We start from the raw sequence: 19601 nt of genomic DNA on the forward strand, positions 1-19601 counted from the left end.
ATTAGTCTACAAATATAATATTTTATTTCTTCTTATTAATTAATATGATCTCCATTCTTTTCTACTGTATTTTTGCTGTAATTATGCATGTTTCCCCATTGTGGGATCAATAAAGGTTTCTTCTTCTTCTATTGTGCATCCTTCTCACATGCATTTCATCAAATACCTTGGAAGGCCTGTGTTTGTTATCTGTATCACTCGTTGTTCCTCCTGGTGTCCAGCGTCACCACCGGCAGTAATCTGCTCAACCTGCGCTCGGCAGATTTCCATTTCGTTGCTTCTGATTCATCAGGAACATTTTTCAACTTGTCGTGAAGTTGAAGTAATGGTTCAATTCAGAAGCGCGAGTGTAAAATTTGCTTTTAAAAACTTCAATTGAAAAATAACTTAGTTTTCGCAAATATTTCATATATTTGAGTTTTATGAAGTAAAAAAAAAAACAGTACCAAGATATTGCAGATAATAAAAACACAAAACAAGATAATAAGTTACCAGTATTACGTGAACCGTGGAGAATACTTGTGGCGCCACAAGTAAACTATGGGTGAAATGTAAAACAATTTGAAACATTTTAAGAATTGCTCATTGTAGGATGATTTATGATTGTTGATGAAAACCTGAATTATTATTATTATTATTATTATTATTATTATTATCATTATTATTATTATTATTATTATTATTATTATTATTTGACTTTAACTTTTTAGATGTCAGAATTTTTCAACTAAAATATTCTCAGTGTTGTCAAAATGATGCAACATTTGTCACCCAAATCAAGTTAAGTTTTGTTGTTGTTGTTAGTTTTATTTTTCTGAGCCTTTCCTCCTCATCCATCTATCTATCTATCTATCTATCTATCTATCTATCTATCTATCTATCTATCTATCTAGTTGTCAGGTGCGATCTCTCTCTCAGCTCCTACCTGAGCAGCAGCAGCGGCAGCAGCAGGTGCAGCAGCTCCAGCAGCTTCCTCCTCCTCATCTCGGTCGCGAGGCTCCGGGTACCACCACCACCGCCGCCGCCGTCCTCGCGCCACGTGAAGCTTTTCAGCACCGCGAACAGCGCTCGCGCTCCCAAAAAGCTGGAGCTCGTGTCAGACGGCGCTCATGATGCTCGTTGCTCGCGGTCACTGGAGGAAACTACTGAACCTCCCCGGTTTAAAAAAAATAAAATAAATGAAATTAAATGACATGAAAATGAAATGAGATCAACTGCACTGTGCAGTGTCTAATCCAGAGCTGCTCGATCACCTCAGAACTCTCCGGACTCTCCTGTCCGGACGGGAAGTGATGGAGGTTTAAAGAGCGAAGAGGAAACAGCTGCTCTCTCTCTCTCTCTCTCTCTACCGCGCGCGCGCTCTAGTCTGGACTCGCGCTCTGCCCCCGCGCTCCGCGAGGGCACAGACGCCCTCCTCCCGACCCCCCTCCCTCCCGCTCTGCACTGCGGCTTGATTGACAGACGGCTCAGCCAATCCGCCGCCGCGCCGCTTCATCCTCTGTACTGTGTGGAATTAGAGGCCCAGCCAGCCAGTGAGCTGTGAAAGATTGTACAGCCATCCATGCGCCCTGCTCCCCCCCTCTTCCTCTCCTTCCTCTCCCTCTCCTCCTCTTCTTCTCCTCCTCTCTGTCCCTGTGAACTCCTCCGTCCCCCCGCGACCCTCCCTGCTCCCTTTCCTCCCCCTTTCTTCCCCCTCTTCTCCACTTCTTCTTCCGCCTCTCTCTCTCTCTCTCTCTCTCTCTCTCTCTGTCTCTCTCTCTCTCTCTCTCTCTCTCTCTGTCTCTCTCCATTTCTTCCTCCATCTGTCTCATGCCCCCTGTTTTATTCTGCTCTGTTAGGCAGGATAATGGAGAGTCGCATGTGGTTGCGATGCCGGCCTGTAAAGTAGCCCACGTCCGTGACAAATTGCCATATGTGGCCAAAAGAAATGCTCGGGCTCGAGTGAAGAAAGTCAACAAAGGTTGTGATTCACGTCGGCCGTGCAGCCGCCCGGGCCGGCCCGGGGCGAGAGAGAGAGAGGGAGAGAGAGAGATCACAACGTGATTTCTGAGAAGAGAAGAAGAGTGACGAGTTGTTTCATCTGCTTCGAGTAAAGTTTGAGCTTGACGAGAGTAAATCAGAAATGTTGAATATGATCTTCGATTCTTACATAATAAATCCTTTCATGAATGAGTGAGTAGGTTTCTTCTGCTAACCAGTGCCGGGACGATTACTTTGCAAATGTAGTTAGTTACAATTACAAGTTACCGTAATGAAAATGTAATATTAGTGTTACTATTTCCATCCATCATCCATTTTCAATACCTGCTTCCTCTGCACTCAGGGTCTCGGGGGTCTGCAGGAGCCTCTGCCAGCTGTCATGCTGCGGAATAATTCTACAAGTAACTGTAATTTAATTACACATTATTTCCAGTTATTTAACTAATTGCAGTTATCTTTATGCCGCAATTAAGTTACGTAACGTGACATGTAACACTGCTAATATCACACGCAGCTCCAAGGCCCACCCTTGGAGAATGCAAAATTGATGCAAATTGATTTTCTTGAAGGTGCTTTCTTCCAATCCAAAGCTCATCGCAAACATATGACCTGTACAGGTTCTGGGTACACATTCCCATCTCAATATCTCCAAAAATAAATAAATAAATAAATAAATAACAGAAAGCCAAAAAAACAAAACAGAAAACCAAGCTTGGAATGTATCTTCATCTTCCTCTGAATGATGTGATTCTACCCTGAATCATCCTCATATTGTTCATATTCACGTTTCTTGTTGTGTTGTGAGTCTGTTTTCATGAGACAACGGGGAAGGAAAAAATGTCAAGAGAGGACAAACAGAAGTAAAGTGCAACAGTGCAGGGGACAGTTCCACTCGGCAGTATGGCAGATTGAAGAGAATTAGAGTAAAAGTCAAGTCGTGTGTGTGTGTGTGTGTGTGTGTGTGTGCGTGTGTGTGTGTGTGTGTGTGTGTGTGTGTGTGTGTCTAAAATCTCAACAAGCTGGGTGTGAATGCATATTTCTTCATTTGCAAAGCAGGCTGCACCCACAATGTGTTTTCCCAATTTTAAATATGATTTCATTCTTTATCTGAATAGGCTGTTTATTGGTGCGCCGATGAGATGCACGCAGTCTTCTGCGTCCGGCGCTCCCTCTCTCTGGCTGACCGATGACGCAGCGCCGTCACATCTGAAAAGCTACTGCTGTTTGTGAGCTGCGTGCCGCGTGAGTTGGGAGACGGCTGAGAACGCGGCTGAACAGAACACGGGGTCGCCTCGGGGGGGGGGGACATGGAGAGGCCTTGTAGAGCCAATGAATACGCTCCAGCCTCACAATGTGCACCGAGCCCGGCAGTGTCATACCTTCCCGTGGAGTGGGGAGAGTTTTGTGCCGTGCAGAACCGCTGCGATTGAAATGACAATTTGCCGTTTGCTGCAATATGTGATGAATTGATCCCTTTTTTTACATTCTTTATATTCTTTACATGATGAAATCGTTACCTGCCAGTGTATATCAAAATGGATGTACTAAGACATGTAGGTGTCAAACTCTGGCCCAATACTACAAATCCCAGAATGCTCTGCTGGTATTTTGGTGGCCTGGTGGGAAAAAGGTTCCCGTTGAAATTTAAATTGGAAGGCTGCAAATAAAAAAAAAAGAGGCGTGCGGTTTTTATTTTTGCATTGTCTTTGTTTTGATGTGCTTGATTTGAAATTTGATTTTGCGTGTGTGCAATATGTAGTTATTTCTTGCATAGTATTAAGCTTTGCTTGTTTCATATTCATTTGGGTCCATATGAAAAGGTTTGTCGTTCTATCTGGAGGAAGATTTTTTTTTTTCCATAAATATCAGTGTTGGCCCGAGACTTTGCCCCAAGTTTTACATTTTGGTCCCACTGTGTGTTGCACACAACCAGCAGTATCTTCAACTTCACATCTTGCGGTAGATGACAACCACTAGATTTTCTCTTGCTTCTTTTCCTACCTTTGACGTCGTCTTGATTGTGACGCTGATGTCTTCTGAGTCCAAGTCAGGGCTCTTCTGAGTCCAGGCTGACTTGAGTCTGATCAAGGCTTTAAAAAATAAATAAAAAAATTCTTTAAATGAGGGGATACCTGCAGGGGATTAAGAGCTTGACAGAATTTATCAATTTCATGTTCAAATTCAGCGATACGCCAGTGAATGTAAGGCTTAACCCTGAGGTTCAAGTGAGGTCGAGAGTGACAAAGCTGTGTTGATATCTGACAAGCCGGCTTTGAGAAATATGCTGATGACTTTTCAGTCTCTTTTACTCTGAGTTCTGATTTGCTTTCCGTCATGTTGCTTGAGCAAAGAGCACAGCGTTGGCCCCGCCCGCTTGAGCTTGAATATTTAAATGTGTTCTCCTTTTCTGAGTGAAAGTATGATTATTGTACTCCTTTGCAACTTGTCAGACAGGCAGCGGATGAGTGACAGGCACTTGGAGTGCAGCAAAGTGAGGCACAGACAGAGTTTACAGGGGGACTCTCTGCTCTGAATAATGATCCAGAAGATGTAGATGGACAGTTGGTCGCTGGATAGCAGTGAGTGATGGGTCGTTCGCGAACGAACCGGTTCAAAGAGCCGACTCTTTGAAGTGAACATTGAGAACCCGATTCTGATTTGGAGCCGAACCGGAAAACTGGTCGATTCACATCCAGTCACGGAGTTCGCGGCATTTTACAATAGAGTAAATAAATGTAAGATACACACACACACACACACACACACACACACACACACACATACAAGCACATACAAGGCAGGTAAAAGAATTTAAGTGTTAACACATACACAAATGTATCTGAAATGATTTTTTTTATTTATTTTTTTTGCAATTTTTTGTTTTGATCTGGTTGTAATGTTTGGTTGATGTTGTTCTTTCTCTTGTACGCAGTCGTATTGGATTAAAGCCATGCGTGTCAGAGCAGTGCTAGGTGCTCATTCTGGATTCTGGATACTGAAACTAGGATCTGATACATCCACACACACACACACACACACACACACACAGAAAAACACACAACAACAGTCATATCTGGCAGACTGCAGTCAGCATATATGCAGTCACTTTTTCACCCCTCATATTTTACAGTTTGTGCCTCTGTGAAAAATGAATCACAAGGGAAACGGACACACAGCACCTCTGGAAGATACTTGATGCAGTGTGAACGTTCATGTATGAAGATTCATGGAGGTAACCTTCCTCTGAGGGAAGACTGACCCTCATTTAGGCCATTCACTGGCTGACAGTGAAATGTTGAACAAATCTCCCACAGACACACACACACACACACACACACACACACACACACACACACACACACACACACACAAACACTCCTCTGCTCGGCAGTGTATCATTGCCTGTGGCTGCCCTGCCCCCCTCGCCTCCGTGCTAGCTGCCAATGTTTTAAATGCTGCGAGTGCTTTTGTTAACACCCGCTGAGAATAAACAGACGCCCAAGACGAGCCGCCGCAGCTCATGGCAGTGGTTTAAAGTCATGTGCACAGCCAGAGGTTTGGTCATGGGAATGAATGCATTCACATGCCAAATCCAGTCTACTGTAGATAGAGAGATAGAGACGCACCAATACCACAACAAGTCCAGTACGATTGGATCAAGTTCATGATGTCTGTCCTGACTTAACAGAACCAACTGTACATGTCTGTAAGAAAAGCAACCATAGGAGATCGAAGTCCAGTACGAGTACTTGCATTTCAGCGCCAACCCATACTGATACTGAGTACTTAATATATCCAAAACACATTGGAATAGAATGACTTACTTAATACTACGATTACCTTGATTTTTTTTTTTCCACAAATGTTATTTGTTGCTGTTATTTGAACCACATCCCTCAGCATGCTTTTCTAGAACATGGTGACTGTTGCAGTGTCGTAAATACTGATGTATTTTCCATACTCATCTCCAAATAATGTTTGTTTGATGCTATCTATCTATCTATCTATCTATCTATCTATCTATCTATCTAACTATCTATCTATCTAACCCACAGTTGAAACATACAGCGTTGCTACATGCAGACTCTACAATGCCGTGCACTGAAGGTTTCGACATGGCACATCTGTTACAGAGAGGTTGCAAAGAGGTTAATCAAACAAGATGCCGTGAAGTTGCGTGATCCCAATTATCCTGGTGTGGTACATTTTAATTATCAGCTTCATCTTCATTTTGACCTCCGAGATTCTCTGGCACAGAAAAAGTCAATCTGTCATATGTGGAATCGCCCCATGAATTAGTGGCAAAGACTACGGTGTTTCCAGGTCAAACACCAGTGACCCGGAGAGAAGGAGCTCCTCTTGTTTCAACCGGCTGTTTTCTTTTGGTAGGTAAAAAAAAAAAAGCGAACGTGGGAATGAATAATATTAATAATAATAATAATAATAATAATAATAATAATAATAATAATATATCGAGCATATGCTGGAATTCAATGAATCAGCCTCTTAGATTTGACCGCCAGTTGACGGCAATGGTAAATGTGAAAGGGTTACAGCTGCCGGAGCAGTCAGCACTGAGCTCCAAGTCCTTGTGGGGACTGACAGATGTGCAACCTGTCAAGGAGCACAGATGTGTTGCTCCAAATCGATGACATCTGCACAAGGTTGATGGTCAAGTCAATATTGAGAGGCCCTCCAAACCCCCCGCTAGATTTCTCAGGAGGTTCCGCAACACACAGATTGTGTGAGCGGTCGGCCGGCGTGTCAACATCTTTCCTCCTCCCCAGTGTGAACAGCCTGGCTGCTTAAATCAAGGCTCCACAATAGAGCAACAGCATCAATGCTCATCTGGCTGAGTACCTTCTCCTGCCGGGGCAATCGTAGGAGGAGAAACAGAAGCGGCTCTCTGATGTTAAAGGTCCAGTCAGTGTGTGAAATCATTAAGGAAGACCGTCTGACAGCACGTCTGGCATTTAGGGCTGCCGTCATCTGGGGCTCCTTAACGAACGGTGGAGCAAAATGGCAACGAACTCGGAGCAAGACCCTTATTGCTCTGTGTGTGTTCTTATGAATGTATCAAACCGTTCTCACATTATTTTTTTTATTGTACTGCGAGCATGCAAAGCCTTTGCAAAGCTTTGTACAAATCATAATTCAAGCCAAATTTTACACACTGGAAGCTTTAAGGCACAGGGTGAGATTGACAGATAGCAAGCTTTTAATATACAGCTTCCCTCCAGTAGCAGTATAGCACTGCCTTTCACAGACAAGTCGTTGTTTTTGCATTTTCTTCCAACCTCATTAAGCGTTCTGCAGAAGTGTTTGCTGCTGTGCTGAGACACATCACTGCCCAAAATTATATTTAGCGCTGACCTTTTCTGCTGCTGGTTTTGTAACCTGGTGCCATGTTTGATAAATCATGTCTGAGAAGAGTGTAAAGCAAAGCGCTCGCTGCATATGAGCAAGGCCTTTGATTTGTAAGATGCAAACGACATTGTAATAATCCAACAGAACAGAACATGAAAAATAGAGAGCAATGTGTGTGTAAGTGGTTGTATTCCTTTATTCAATGAAGATCCTCAACACTTTATTAAATTTATAGGGAAAATAAAACAAAAAATATGAAGCTAAAATGTGTATTTGTTTTAGTGATCAGAGTTCATGTATTTTCAGTTTGTTTATTTGATTCCAGTTGATATATTTGTATGAATATGTATATAATAGCATCCTTAAAATAACACAAGGCAATGATTTCACTTGGGCTAAAGTCAAGTAAAAGTTTCCTTGTCTACATTTTTCTTTGGCGCTGAATTTTCACAGTACCGAAGCATTCGGTGTATTTTCTTTTTCACATCAAGCTGCAATATTGTTTTCCCTGATTCACAAACAACTTGAAAACTCTAAACCCACACAGACTGTCGAACGACTGCGTGGAAACAGAACAAACTTTAGTGCTGAATATCCTGCGTACTTTTACACGTTTGTTAATTCATTTGATATTGGCCTTCCTCTGCCACGCAACGAACAGCATAGCAATGCTCTGAATCACATTCGGTATCGGTTTCACCGATGCTTTTTTTTCAGATGGTGGGGGGGGAAAAAATGACGAAACATTTCAAAGGACATGACAGAGGTGACGGTCACTGGCGCTGTCAGTATCTGGACAGTATTTATGTACAGCGTAAAACTCGTAAAGGAAAAATAATGGAAACTTGTACATCACCATACAGCCCCATCGCAATATGAATACACAATAAAAACACACCACTCGGCCAACAATGAAGCTCAGCACAGTCTTTCGCAATATCAGCTTCACCTCTGCGCACGACGTCAGGTGAGGCTCAGATTACAAGCACGCCTCACTGTGGCCACGCCCCCGCAGTGCGCAAGAATGGAAAAAAAGAAAGGAAGGCTTCTGCGGTTTTTTCTGAATCCAAAGGGCAGAAGTGAACTGCGTCTCGCTTCAGATGGACCCCCACACCAAAACAGGGAAAGTGTATCTTCAACCGCACAAAGCTGGCAGAGTGAGTACATTTAAATGTCGCTGTGTGTGTGTGTGTGTGTGTGTGTGTGTGTGTGTGTATGAATGATTCGTTTCGAGAGCTGCTTCTATTGCAAAGAATCTTGCAGGGGAAAAAAAATCATTGACTGGTATGTGTAGCCTCAACACAAACCCTCAGGTTCAGGGTAGGTGAAGAGTGACAAAGTGTTCTATGCTTTATCAGTAGATTGATTAGCCGTCATTGTACAATAGATAAAAGCTGAACCTGTTTTAGTAGATCAACAAAATGAAGTAGAGAATATTGTTGTACGAGTCTGGAGGCCTTTCTGTGTGAGTTGCATGAGTTACAGCAGTGCAGGAATCCAAACTGGCATGTTGAAACACAACACACTCACCTTGCTACACATTCCTGTGCTGTAAAATGCTCACACACACACACACACACACACACACACACACACACACACACACTGATTCCATGCAGTATCAATACGGCTTCACACCTTTAACCCTAAAACACATGCAGTTAAAACATTACTTAGACATGTTTTAATATTCACCTCACTGTATCATTTACAAGTTGTCCACCCAGACACTCGTGGACAGGTTGACAGAACAAAGTACTTTTAGTTGCCCTTTAGCCACAGACGAAAAATGGACATTTATGATTACGTAAACACATGTGATGTACATATAAGGCAGTGTGAACAGTTAACAGAACAAAGAGTTCATGCAGAGTGCATGCTCACTTCCTTAGGTCAACTGAGAGGGCAAGAAGTCGAAGGTTTAACAGAAACCAGACAGATATGAAAAGCGCTACTTGACAAGACATGAAAAAAACACTCCAAAGCATGTGCAGAGAAGTCACCGGGCAGGTTTAAAAAACTTCCAGTACAATTTTCCATTACAGGTGCAATGTCCGCTTTCTTTCTGTTCCTGAGGATTGCATAAAGGAAAAAAAAGTGACACAATGTGACTATTGTTTACATTGCTGCGTCACATATAGGAAGAGTGAAACTAGAACAGGGTGAGGTTGTGAGGTAGTGCAGATATGCAGGTGTGACGTGTGTTTACATTGTCATTCCTGCGTGGCTTTTCTGGAGTGGTCATTAACTGTGTCTTTACTGTCTCCTCAGAAATGGAAGCTTGTGTGGTTGTCTCTGTTTCCCCCAAGCAGCAGTGGGCTGGGTCGACTGGAGATCCAGGAGGCGGGAGGTACAGCAAGCACTTCTGTCACTTCTTGTCCGGGTGTGGCGTTAAAATAGCCAGTATGTTTACAACTGTTTGCTTAACAACTATGCCACATTAGGTTCCATTCTAAAGTTCTCAAGTGATTTATGTTTAAGCATCTTCTTTACACATTTAGTAAAGTAGAGTACTGTGTATATCGATGACCTTTTGTTCTATTTAAATCAAAATGAGGCAATAAACCAAGTCCTGGAAATAGTCACAAAAGCTAACTATATTAATGTTATTAGACTTCAGGGGAAACAATTTAGGGGTAACACTTTATAGTAAGCACGCTCTCGTGCTGGTTTGTTTTGATTCGCTGCACATGGAAGTACCACTATTGGCATTTGGGTGGATGGATGGGTGGATGGATGGATGGATGGGTGGGTGGATGGATGGATGGATGGATGGGTGGGTGGATGGATGGATGGATGGATGGATGGATGTCCATGTTCTTTCTTTAACAATGAACAGGTGATATCATTATGTGTTTAAATGTCCAGGATAGGGTGTTACCGTCATTGTTATAGGTCATAGCTAACTTAAATACTTAATACAACTCACTCCTGTGGGCTTCTCAGCTGATCTTAATATTCCCATTGATAACATTCAAGCAGTTGATTACCTACCTGCCGTCTCTTTTGGTGTCAGACTGACAATGCCCATTTACCCAAGTGTGACGGCGACAAAGGGTTTCGTTAATTTAAGCAGATATGACTTAAATGTAGTTTTATTGCTTTAAATATAAAAGCTAAACGTGTCTATTTGTTGTGGTTGACGTCAAATCTGTAGCTTGATAAAACAGGGTCAATAATAATTTCTATACAAACCAAACCCAGATGATTTTTTTGGGAATTTTCAGCTTTGTCAGAAGTGTGCTACAGAACTGGTTTGTTCCTTGGTTTGCCTTCTGGGAAGTCAAATTGAAAGTTGGGCAAAGAGGCACCCTGAGAGGTGAGCACAGCTCCTGTCAAAGAGAATCACGGGGGAAACAACCCACAGGTGGATTCAAGCTCTTGTTTGTGAGAGTGTTTACAATAACAGAGAGGCTGGAGCGGTGGTAGGTTGGTTCAAGACAAGGATCACCGGTGGAATTATGTAAACTAAGCTGATGTATCTGCAGGGTGCTGCACTGTTGGCTTCAAGGGGAAAGACGCTGTCAAAAGTGTTTTAGTAAAAAGCCGAAAATCTTACCTTAGCTGTTGGAACATAACAAACGGACAAGGTCTGACAAGATGAGTTCTCAGTGGTAAGATAAAATGCCCTCCTTGAGTCAGAAACGCCCCTGAGACCATTCCCCACTTTTGCTCTGGTTGTTCAAAAGCTGAGGTTCCTTCTTCCTTTTTCTGTCAAACTGAATAGTGCACCTGAAGTAAGCCTTACAAGGAACCTCACTATGTGTCTTTCTGTTGTTGTTGTTTGTCTATTGACTATGTAGATAAATGATTAATTGGCTCTGGTAGCTTTCATTTTAGATATTGCAGTCAAATTCAACCCATAAATCCAAGTAAGAGGTTTTGTCTGTGGCTGTAATTGCTTTTTTTTTTTTTTTTTTTTTCCAGTTACATGTTTTAAAATTGTAGGTTTGAGAACTTGCACGATGCTTGTATTTTATGAAAGAACAGAAATTGAGAATAAGCGCTTCAAAAAGCACCAATGTGTAAGGCAGTTGGCATAATAATAACAATAATAATAGTAATAATAATACATTTTATTTGTAAGCGTCTTTCTGACAATCAATTAGTTTTATTTAGTGATTGAAATTGTTAAAAATTTAGGGCAACAAAATAAAAACTTTAACATTATTTTGAAGAAAAGTGTCACGTTTCAGAATATTGTGTCATGAGCAGTGTTTGTCTTTAACCCCCAGGTGGTGACAGTGTTGGGGTGAGGAGACACCATCAGTATCATTTGGACAGGAAGATTAAAGTGATCCGACTGTCAGAGCTTCTCAGTGTCGTCAGATTGCCTCCAAACGCCGAGGCCTGTCCCATGGTGAGCGTCCGCACTGGCATTGCAACGCAGGGCATTCACACTCACTAGCGCTGCTCGTATCCCAACATTCACCAAATGGTTTTGGAGAATGCCTCATCTAAACCCCCGGTGTCCAGAGAGAGACAATTCGAACTGGCAGTTGAGTTGAATCTGACAGAAAAGGACGGTGCTCTTGCTCTTGCCTGCTGAGCCAGTGCATTAGAAAACCATGCAGAGCAACAAAAACAAAAATGATCAAACATGAAGCCATGACGCTTGAAGCCATGACGTTATCAAATATGATGTTTAAAAAAAAAAAAAATGGTCAAGTGTAATTATGAAAATTCCACAAGTAACAGCAATTTAATTACACATTTTTCCACTTATGTAACTGATTACAGTTTTCTTTATTTTGTGATTCAATTACGTAACGTTGCATGTAACAAGTTACAGGACTGATCTTCTGGCTCTTGACTGTAGAATCCGCAATAGCTAGAGGCATGAGGCCGCAAATCGCTCAGATCAGTCATTGCAACAGACTTTCAACAAGCGCAAGTTTTCTTCCGTCGTGACACAGATATCTCGACAGCGAGGCTTGTAAACTCAACTGGGGAGAGCGACTGAGGAGAATGACTAAGAGCTTCTGCGTGTACTGTTTGCAGGACAACATGTCAGCCTTCTGTGTAGAGACGCAGGAGAGAACGATGGTGTTTGCTGCACTCAAAGACGACTGCGTGGACTGGGTTGAAAAACTGTGTCACAGCACGTTTAGGGTAAGAAAAAAAGTTCCACATACTTTGTTCACCATGTACAGGGTTTACATGATGCATATGTTGTTGACGTAAACCAGCTTGGTGCTTCCTCCCCTTCCAGCAAAGCTCACCTCAGCTTCATATGGAGGAAAACCAGATTTATGCCTCTACAGATCAAAGTAAGACTTTATTTTCTTCATTCACCAAGATTCAGCCACACATGTCTGAATCTCCATTGCTGACATAAACGTTTTTTTTTTTACAATTCACATAGTACTTAAGTTTTCTTGTGAGTCTTCTGAAAAGTACGTCTATGGAACTGATGTCAATGACATTGGAAAGGCTCGGAAAGACCGGGAAGCACAGAATTCTGTGCAGTGGTTTTCAGGCGGGTGGAAAGTTAAAGAGCAGAGAGAGCACAGGGCTGAGCTGGGAAAGTGGTGAGCAGAGGGAGCACACAAAGAAGATTGGATACGACAGTGCTGCCCTCTCTACAGTCGAATCTGGCCACCAACCAGGTTTGTCAGGACAAGTTTTGTAGAACACACACTAATTCTGGGCCCAAGATGCAGGAGCGGGAAACCCAGGGGCACCCTTCAGAGCTGTAGCCCAGCCAGTCTACCAAAATACTGGAGACCATGAGCGTGGTGGTGATATTTCAGTGCAGGGGTACTATCACAGTCGGCCAAATGATTTTTGGCTGACTAAGCAAAGAGAGAGACAGAGTGGGTGATCTTGGTGATCATGCAGATCAGGGGAGGTGATGTTGTACCGAGGGAAAGACCGGCTCACTTTTTTACACAGAAAATAGTGCAGGTAGTCCAAAGAAAAATAAGGACAGTTGCAGGTGTATTCTACCCGGTCCAGGTGAGTACTGCTGATAGGCCACACACCAAGGAGTGCCTCCCAATACTCGGTAGATCCACTCCAGTTGCCTGTTGGTTTTAAGGTAGATTTGAGGCTGACCAATAGCACCACTTAACAGAATGCTCCCTGCATCTGTGATGTATTGGATTCCCTGGTCCCAGGCCATCTCAGAGAGGACATCATGGTATCTGAAGACATTCTCCACCAAAAGGTGTCTTCAGCAGCCTGAGGGGAGGCACCAAACAAAGGTAGTAAAAATGGATATGGGGATAGTCCAGAACTATCCAAAAACCTGGAACAGTTTGAATTTGGAGAAGCCCAAGGAGACCAGCAGGGGTGAAACAGAGGTCAGTGGGCTGTGGGAGCCTGGGAGTCTGGTCCGCTGGAGCCATGACCGTACTATGGTTCTTCGAGCGCAGGGAGCCTGGGAGACAGAGCTGGGTCGACTATTCTCAGGGTCCAGTTTTGTTGGGCTTCCAGGGTGCTGGGTGCAGGGTCAAGTTGTCCAGAGAGAGGATCAGGCTTTTATTCTTGGAGTGACGTCGGTAGGTGATGGGAGAGTCACAAAAGTCAACAGAGTAAAGACCAGTTGAGAGCTTTGGTTGTTCAAGCAAGGGTATTTAGGACTATACTTACAATGAAGCAAAGCTCAACCCTCTAGAGCCAGTGGCCTTCAGAGCTATTTTGACCCATGGTATAGTTCTTCTCCACTGGAGGGAGTAGCTATACTGCCAGTACCTTTTACCTATTGTATGCAGTTTGCAAGAGGATCACTGAATGAAGTAACGATTTGGTAAGGATTCCAACTATGCAGTTATCATATCTTCTTCTTGGGTACGCATTGTGTTTCTCCACAATGCGTTGCACTTTAATAAGCAGGAAGTCATATCTGAAGGTATACTATATTTAGCTGTCAAATGTACACAATGTGTAAAGCTCCATAAATTCATGTGCTTGCATTTTTAACCAGTCATCGTGATAGCCAGTCTCGCTTTTGCATCAGTATCGTAGAATTACGCAATATGATTATAAGTCTGCTTTTACGTTTGATGCGTTTACTTATTTCTTTCCTCATGGATGATACACAGGAGCCCTTTGTTTTTTATGCTTCCAGTGGCAGAATTTCAGGTCGTGGTCCAGATGAGTGAGGCAGCAACTCGTTGCAACTTGCAGGGCTCCTATTGGTTGCAGGTGGATTCAGAGGAAATGAGACTCAAAGACGTCCAGAAGAAGAACGTTGTTCGAGAGTGGCCGTACAAACTGCTGCGACGATACGGGGCAGACAAGGTAAGCTGTCACAGTGCTCTCGTAACATTTCAATTTGTGAACTGTTTCAAGATAAGATCTGGGTGACAGTTTCCACCTGTTCACCTCTGCAGTCTTCCTTGACCATTGAGGCGGGCAGACGCTGTGAATCGGGTCCCGGGTCCTTCACCTTCGAGACGCCTCAAGCCGAGAGAATATTCTCCATGATTCAGACTAACATCAAACAGAAGACTTCCGGCATTAGCGCTGAAAATCCAAACCCAGAGGCCGACAAAAGGATCCGGGCTCATTCCCCCCTTCCCAGACCACCCGACCTGGGCAGCTTGACTCTGGAGAACAAGGTGAGGATGCAGGAGAAGACGTGTTCCCCTTCAGAGGAGAGCAGCCAACCCCCCATCACTCTCATGCCCCTCCCACTCATACCCGTGCATGACAGCCCCTCAGCGGGACAGTCAGATGCTGAATATGCTGACCCTGCAGACTGCATTCAGGCCTCAGTGAGACTGCAACCAGGCAAAGCTCTGTACGTGGACCCAGCGAGCATTCTCCCGCTCCAACCGCCCGGTTCCCTTTCACCCAGCACGTCTGAATCACTGCCCGGTGTCAGCCCAGATTCGGTCTACTCTGAGGTGTATGACAAACTCATCCCAGTCCAGACCAAACAGCCCACTATGAGTCCTGCTGAGGTAGAAGAACCCATCTACACAGTGCCCATGAGCACTGCGGGAGTCAAAGAGGAGAACAAGCCCGATCCTTTCGCTCACCTTTACGCTCAGGTTTGCAAAACAAAAGCAGAAAAACGGGACGGCAGCGTCACTCCTGCAGACGGCGGAGCCTCTCGCTCCGTCACCGCTTCCCCAGCTAACGCTGCTGCCAATCCCACAACAAGCAGGGACCAGGATGATGTCATCTACGAGAATCTGGGCATCATTTAACTCATTGGTCTGTTCCACAATGGAACGCGAAACCTGAGGTGCGACTGCAAGATGTGACAGACCATGTCTGAGGAATGGGGGCGCGAGAGGGACGACGCATATTAGATGTTTGGAGAATGACAGACAGACTGTGATGGTTTGGACGTGTAGAGGAGGGACAGTGATTATATCAGCAGAAGCCAGGCTGGAGGCCTAGAGGAAGAGCAAAGAGGAAGAGATTTATGGATGGAGTGAAAGAGGACATGAAGTTGGTTGGTGTGAGAAGTGAGGACACAGAGGAAACAGTCGGATGAACGCAGATGAACTGATGATTGGCTGCGGCCACCGCTAAAAGAATCAGCTGAAAGGAAAGAAAACTGATGACTCATCACTTTCGAAATAATGCAATAATGCTTACAACACATTTATATCCGTACATACGTGATTGTACCACCTGTAAAGCTTCCAAATGTAACAATTTGTCTGTTTTAGTGAAAGAAAACGTGCCATGTTTTATTTTTGTTTCAGCTTCAGGTGATCTGTTTAAATAATTTGTGGGACTGTTCAAGTTTAGGTCAATACTTTTAAGGAATATCTCAGCGTTTTCTCCCTTTCACTTTTATATGAGTGGCACACAGACTGTAGCCACATTGACAGCATTCAGCTGTATTTCTTTGAACTCACATGTGTCGCTTAAACAAATGTTTAAGCAGTGTAGACCAATGTGCTTTGCATGCTACTTAGACAGTGTTTGTTGGTGTCATGTATTGCCTGCTTGAATGGGACACAACTCATCTTTTAATCAAGGTGTGTCCAGTCCATCCGTCTCTTCTCATTTTCTCCTTTACTTCCTGGTATCACAGTGGCATACAAGACATCACCTGGAATTTGGGTCACATATGATGAAATCGTCTCGTTCTGTTTAGCAAATATGATACTGGCAAAAAACCCTGTGTTCTTTATGGATTCCTTAAGAGAACAAAAATCATCTTTGAAAGTTAAAATAATGCACTGGTATTTTTCCTTTTGCAGACAACACGTCTTAACCACCATAATCCTTATCAAGGTGTAAATAACATTAGTATATTTCGCATACAGAGATGATGTTGCTCCCATGTTTTCCCATTGACTCAACAATTTTCCTAACTGATGAAAATTTTGGACCACATGTTGTAACAGTGGTTCGGGTCAGCATCGAGAACTCTGCTCAGTTCTCCCCGGGTTAGACGTTCCATTTAACATGGGAGTACCATGCCGAGACCAAAGCAACATGCTTCAGCACCAAGGGCACTGACGCATGGAGCAAAGGCAAGGCTTTGAACTGCGTACAGTACACATACAGCCGCATTTAGACTCGGTGGAGAATGTTGGAGACTGGGGGTGGAGGATGGAAAGCCTTGCCGTCAGCAGTGAACTCTGCATCTGCACGTGACTGAGTCATGTTTGAATAGACTGCTTATTGCGGCCGTGACCATGGCTGTGATTGGTCTGTGACTGAGAGGGAGCTGTGCGCAAATGACGTCTGCAATGAACCTGCGTGAATTCATGTGTTCCTCTTATAGGTGAAGATAATAAAGGAGTTTTATCACGAGTTGTAAAGGAAATCAAGAGAATTGATAGAACCAATCCTTTTGAGGCCTTTGTGTTTCATGTCACGCGATATTTCTTTCTTATGGATAGATAGATGGATGGATGAATAGATAGATAGAGGTGACAGGAAGCTGTTGAAAGGTATGAGTGTAGCACCACTTGCCCAATATGGAATAGCTCACCTTATTTGTTTAAAGTCTTAAGAATGCTGCAGAAGTGAAATGACGACACAAACTCCACATCTTCCCTTATTAACAAGTACACAAGTGTATTATTTCATTTTATTTATATATGCAAGCAAGTTTATGTCTTTACAAATAAAAAAAGCCACTGTCTGCCCAAGCTGTTGGCACAGATATGTACAAAAATGGAGGAGTGAGTCAGAAAAAGCCTGCTACTAAGCAACCAGAGTGAAGTACAAAAAGCCAAGAACAACAGGGAGAAACTGAAAAAAACAAAACAAAACAAAAAAACTTAAACCCAACGTCCAAAATGTCCAGTCTGACACTATGCGTTTTGGAAACGTGCGATGCTCAGCTTCAGGCCACTGACGTCATCAGCACTTAGACTGGTTCAGGATGGATAAGAGCTGAACTAACTTAGGCACAGACGAAGTTCTGATTTGTCCCCCTGCGATGCGGAGCTGACAGCTGATCAGCTTCTCTTTCTCACAGGCGCCTCCAAATCAGATTTCGTGATGGTGAAACTCATGCATGTACAGCGTTGACGTGGCCAGGGTTTTTCCTGGGTCCTGTGCCGCCGCCGCCGCGGAGGGGCAGAGGGGATCGCACTTTGTTAAAGTGGGCCCCCGTGTTCAGCCGTGGTCAGTGAGTAGACAAGAAGGACGCAGGATTACAGCGTGTCAGAACACATAATCATTCACAAGGACGTGTGGGCTAAACAAGGAGACTTAATCAAAAAATGGAAAGCAAGCTGCGCGACGTCCTCCACCTCCTCCTCTTCCTGCTCCTCCTCCTCCTCTTTATTCTCCTCCCAATTCCAGCAGCTGTTTGGCCTCAAATGTTTGCTGCTTTGGTTTTGTCCGGGCGACCACCTGGCAACGAAGATCCGGTCTGACACCCTGTGCTTACATTAAAAATACATGCGCCCAGAGCTATTTTCGCACATCCAAATTAAGAGGATTTTCATGTCGGCCAATCTTCAGTCACAAGCTTTGTTTTTTGTTAACTTGAAATGTCATTTTGCTGCTCTAAATATGCTTCAGAGGCTGCATGAATCATTATTTCATCCATTACAGATGGTGATTTGGCAGTGGGAGCTGGGCCAACTGTGCTTGTTGCCAGGCTACATGAATTTTACTCATGCACCAGTGACTCTTGTGTACACATGCCGGGCAGTTTTAATATGTTGGTTGTTTTTTTTCTTCTTTTTTGGGGGGGGATTTTTGGTTTGTTTTGAGCACAGACAAAGTCTCTAAAGTCACTTTGTCAAGTCCAATGTGACATCCAGGTTCTGCTGCACGGAAGTGGAGGAGGAGGACGTGAAGGGCGAAGTGGGGGGACAGTACAATGGATGGCCAGAGCAATACATTACACTTCTGCAAATCTGCTTCATTAGGATACACAATAAACACCATGATCATACTTTAACTTGAGAATCATGCACTTATATGCCAGTGAAAAATGAGGGAATTTCTTTTTCTTTTCTTTTTTTTTTTTCTGGTCTCCAATTTTTAGCCAATTGCTACAACATATTGCTCTGGAAAAAAGTACACAACTGAATGAGCAAGCTGGCTTAGCAACATCATCAGCAACAGGAACCGCAATACTGCACACTTAAAAGTGGGGAGGGAGCAGAACAGCGCCAGTGAAAAGAAATGATTTTTTTTTTTTTATTGTTTTAATCGGTAAAATTATGACCATTGAATGCATAACCATGCCACAAACAACAACAAGATTCACTGTCTTTTTTTTTTTTAAACCTAGTATAAGATTATCTTCATTTTTATGAATTCATTCATTTTTATTATTGTTATTTCTTCAGGTTATTACCAATGCTGCAAGACTATACACAGGCCCCACAACAGGGATCTCAATGCACTTACACACCAAGAATAAGAGAGAGAGAGAGAGCTCACAATGGTCAATAAGTGCACAAAAACTATTTTTTTCTTCTTTTATCTGAGGTTAAAAACACTGACATGACATCCATTGTCAGGCAATGAAATGATAAAATACTGTTACTGTAAAACTAGACCCTTAAAAATACGGACTGGCTGCAGCCGGGACGCACCTGAACAGGACACGAGTCTGGTGGAGTCTCCCGCAATCGGCACCAAATGGAGGGGCTCTTTAAAAGTGTGTTACCGGTTCAATCCTGCAGGGGATTGGAGTTCCGAAATTCCAGATGGCCAATTAAAATATAATACTATAATTTACTGCTGTACTACTAAAAAATACTCTCGCCGAGACGACGCTTCTATATTTGTGGCAACATACAGAGCTCGAAAAAATACTTTTTTTTTTTGAAAGACTTGAAACCACCTTTGCGCTTTTTGAAAGCAGC

At 43.3% G+C, this 19601-nt stretch overlaps 3 protein-coding genes across 4 annotated transcripts in view; 1 reads left to right on the top strand and 2 right to left on the bottom strand.

Moving 5' to 3' along the window:
* Nucleotides 1–1138, bottom strand: part of glra3 (glycine receptor, alpha 3) — a 34936-nt gene extending 33798 nt beyond the window's left edge. Inside the window, exon 1 of the mRNA XM_076012385.1 lies at nucleotides 926–1138. Coding sequence (XP_075868500.1) covers nucleotides 926–984 — 59 coding nt within the window. The 5' untranslated portion in view covers nucleotides 985–1138. The remainder of the gene's footprint in view (nucleotides 1–925) is intronic.
* Nucleotides 1–1335, bottom strand: part of hpgd (15-hydroxyprostaglandin dehydrogenase) — a 55193-nt gene extending 53858 nt beyond the window's left edge. Inside the window, exon 1 of the mRNA XM_076013953.1 lies at nucleotides 1321–1335. The gene's annotated coding sequence lies outside the window, so the exon portion shown is untranslated. The remainder of the gene's footprint in view (nucleotides 1–1320) is intronic.
* A 7021-nt stretch (nucleotides 1336–8356) lies between these two features.
* Nucleotides 8357–16304, top strand: dok1a (docking protein 1a). Of its 2 annotated transcripts, XM_076014505.1 has the most exons (7): nucleotides 8376–8504; nucleotides 9619–9697; nucleotides 11583–11707; nucleotides 12349–12459; nucleotides 12560–12617; nucleotides 14420–14592; nucleotides 14685–16304. In XM_076014505.1, exons 1-7 carry the CDS (start codon nucleotides 8448–8450, stop codon nucleotides 15504–15506), a joined length of 1425 nt encoding a protein of 474 aa, XP_075870620.1. In that variant the 5' UTR covers nucleotides 8376–8447; the 3' UTR covers nucleotides 15507–16304. The 2 variants fall into 2 exon arrangements, with proteins under 2 accessions (XP_075870621.1, XP_075870620.1); XM_076014506.1 differs by lacking the exon at nucleotides 9619–9697 and having other exon boundaries at nucleotides 8357–8504.
* The last annotated feature ends 3297 nt before the right edge of the window (nucleotides 16305–19601 follow it).

Source organism: Nelusetta ayraudi, unplaced genomic scaffold (genome assembly GCF_046127955.1).
Source record: "Nelusetta ayraudi isolate G7.1 ecotype Tasmania unplaced genomic scaffold, CSIRO-AGI_Nayr_v1 ptg000006l, whole genome shotgun sequence".
Lineage (NCBI taxonomy): Eukaryota > Metazoa > Chordata > Actinopteri > Tetraodontiformes > Monacanthidae > Nelusetta > Nelusetta ayraudi.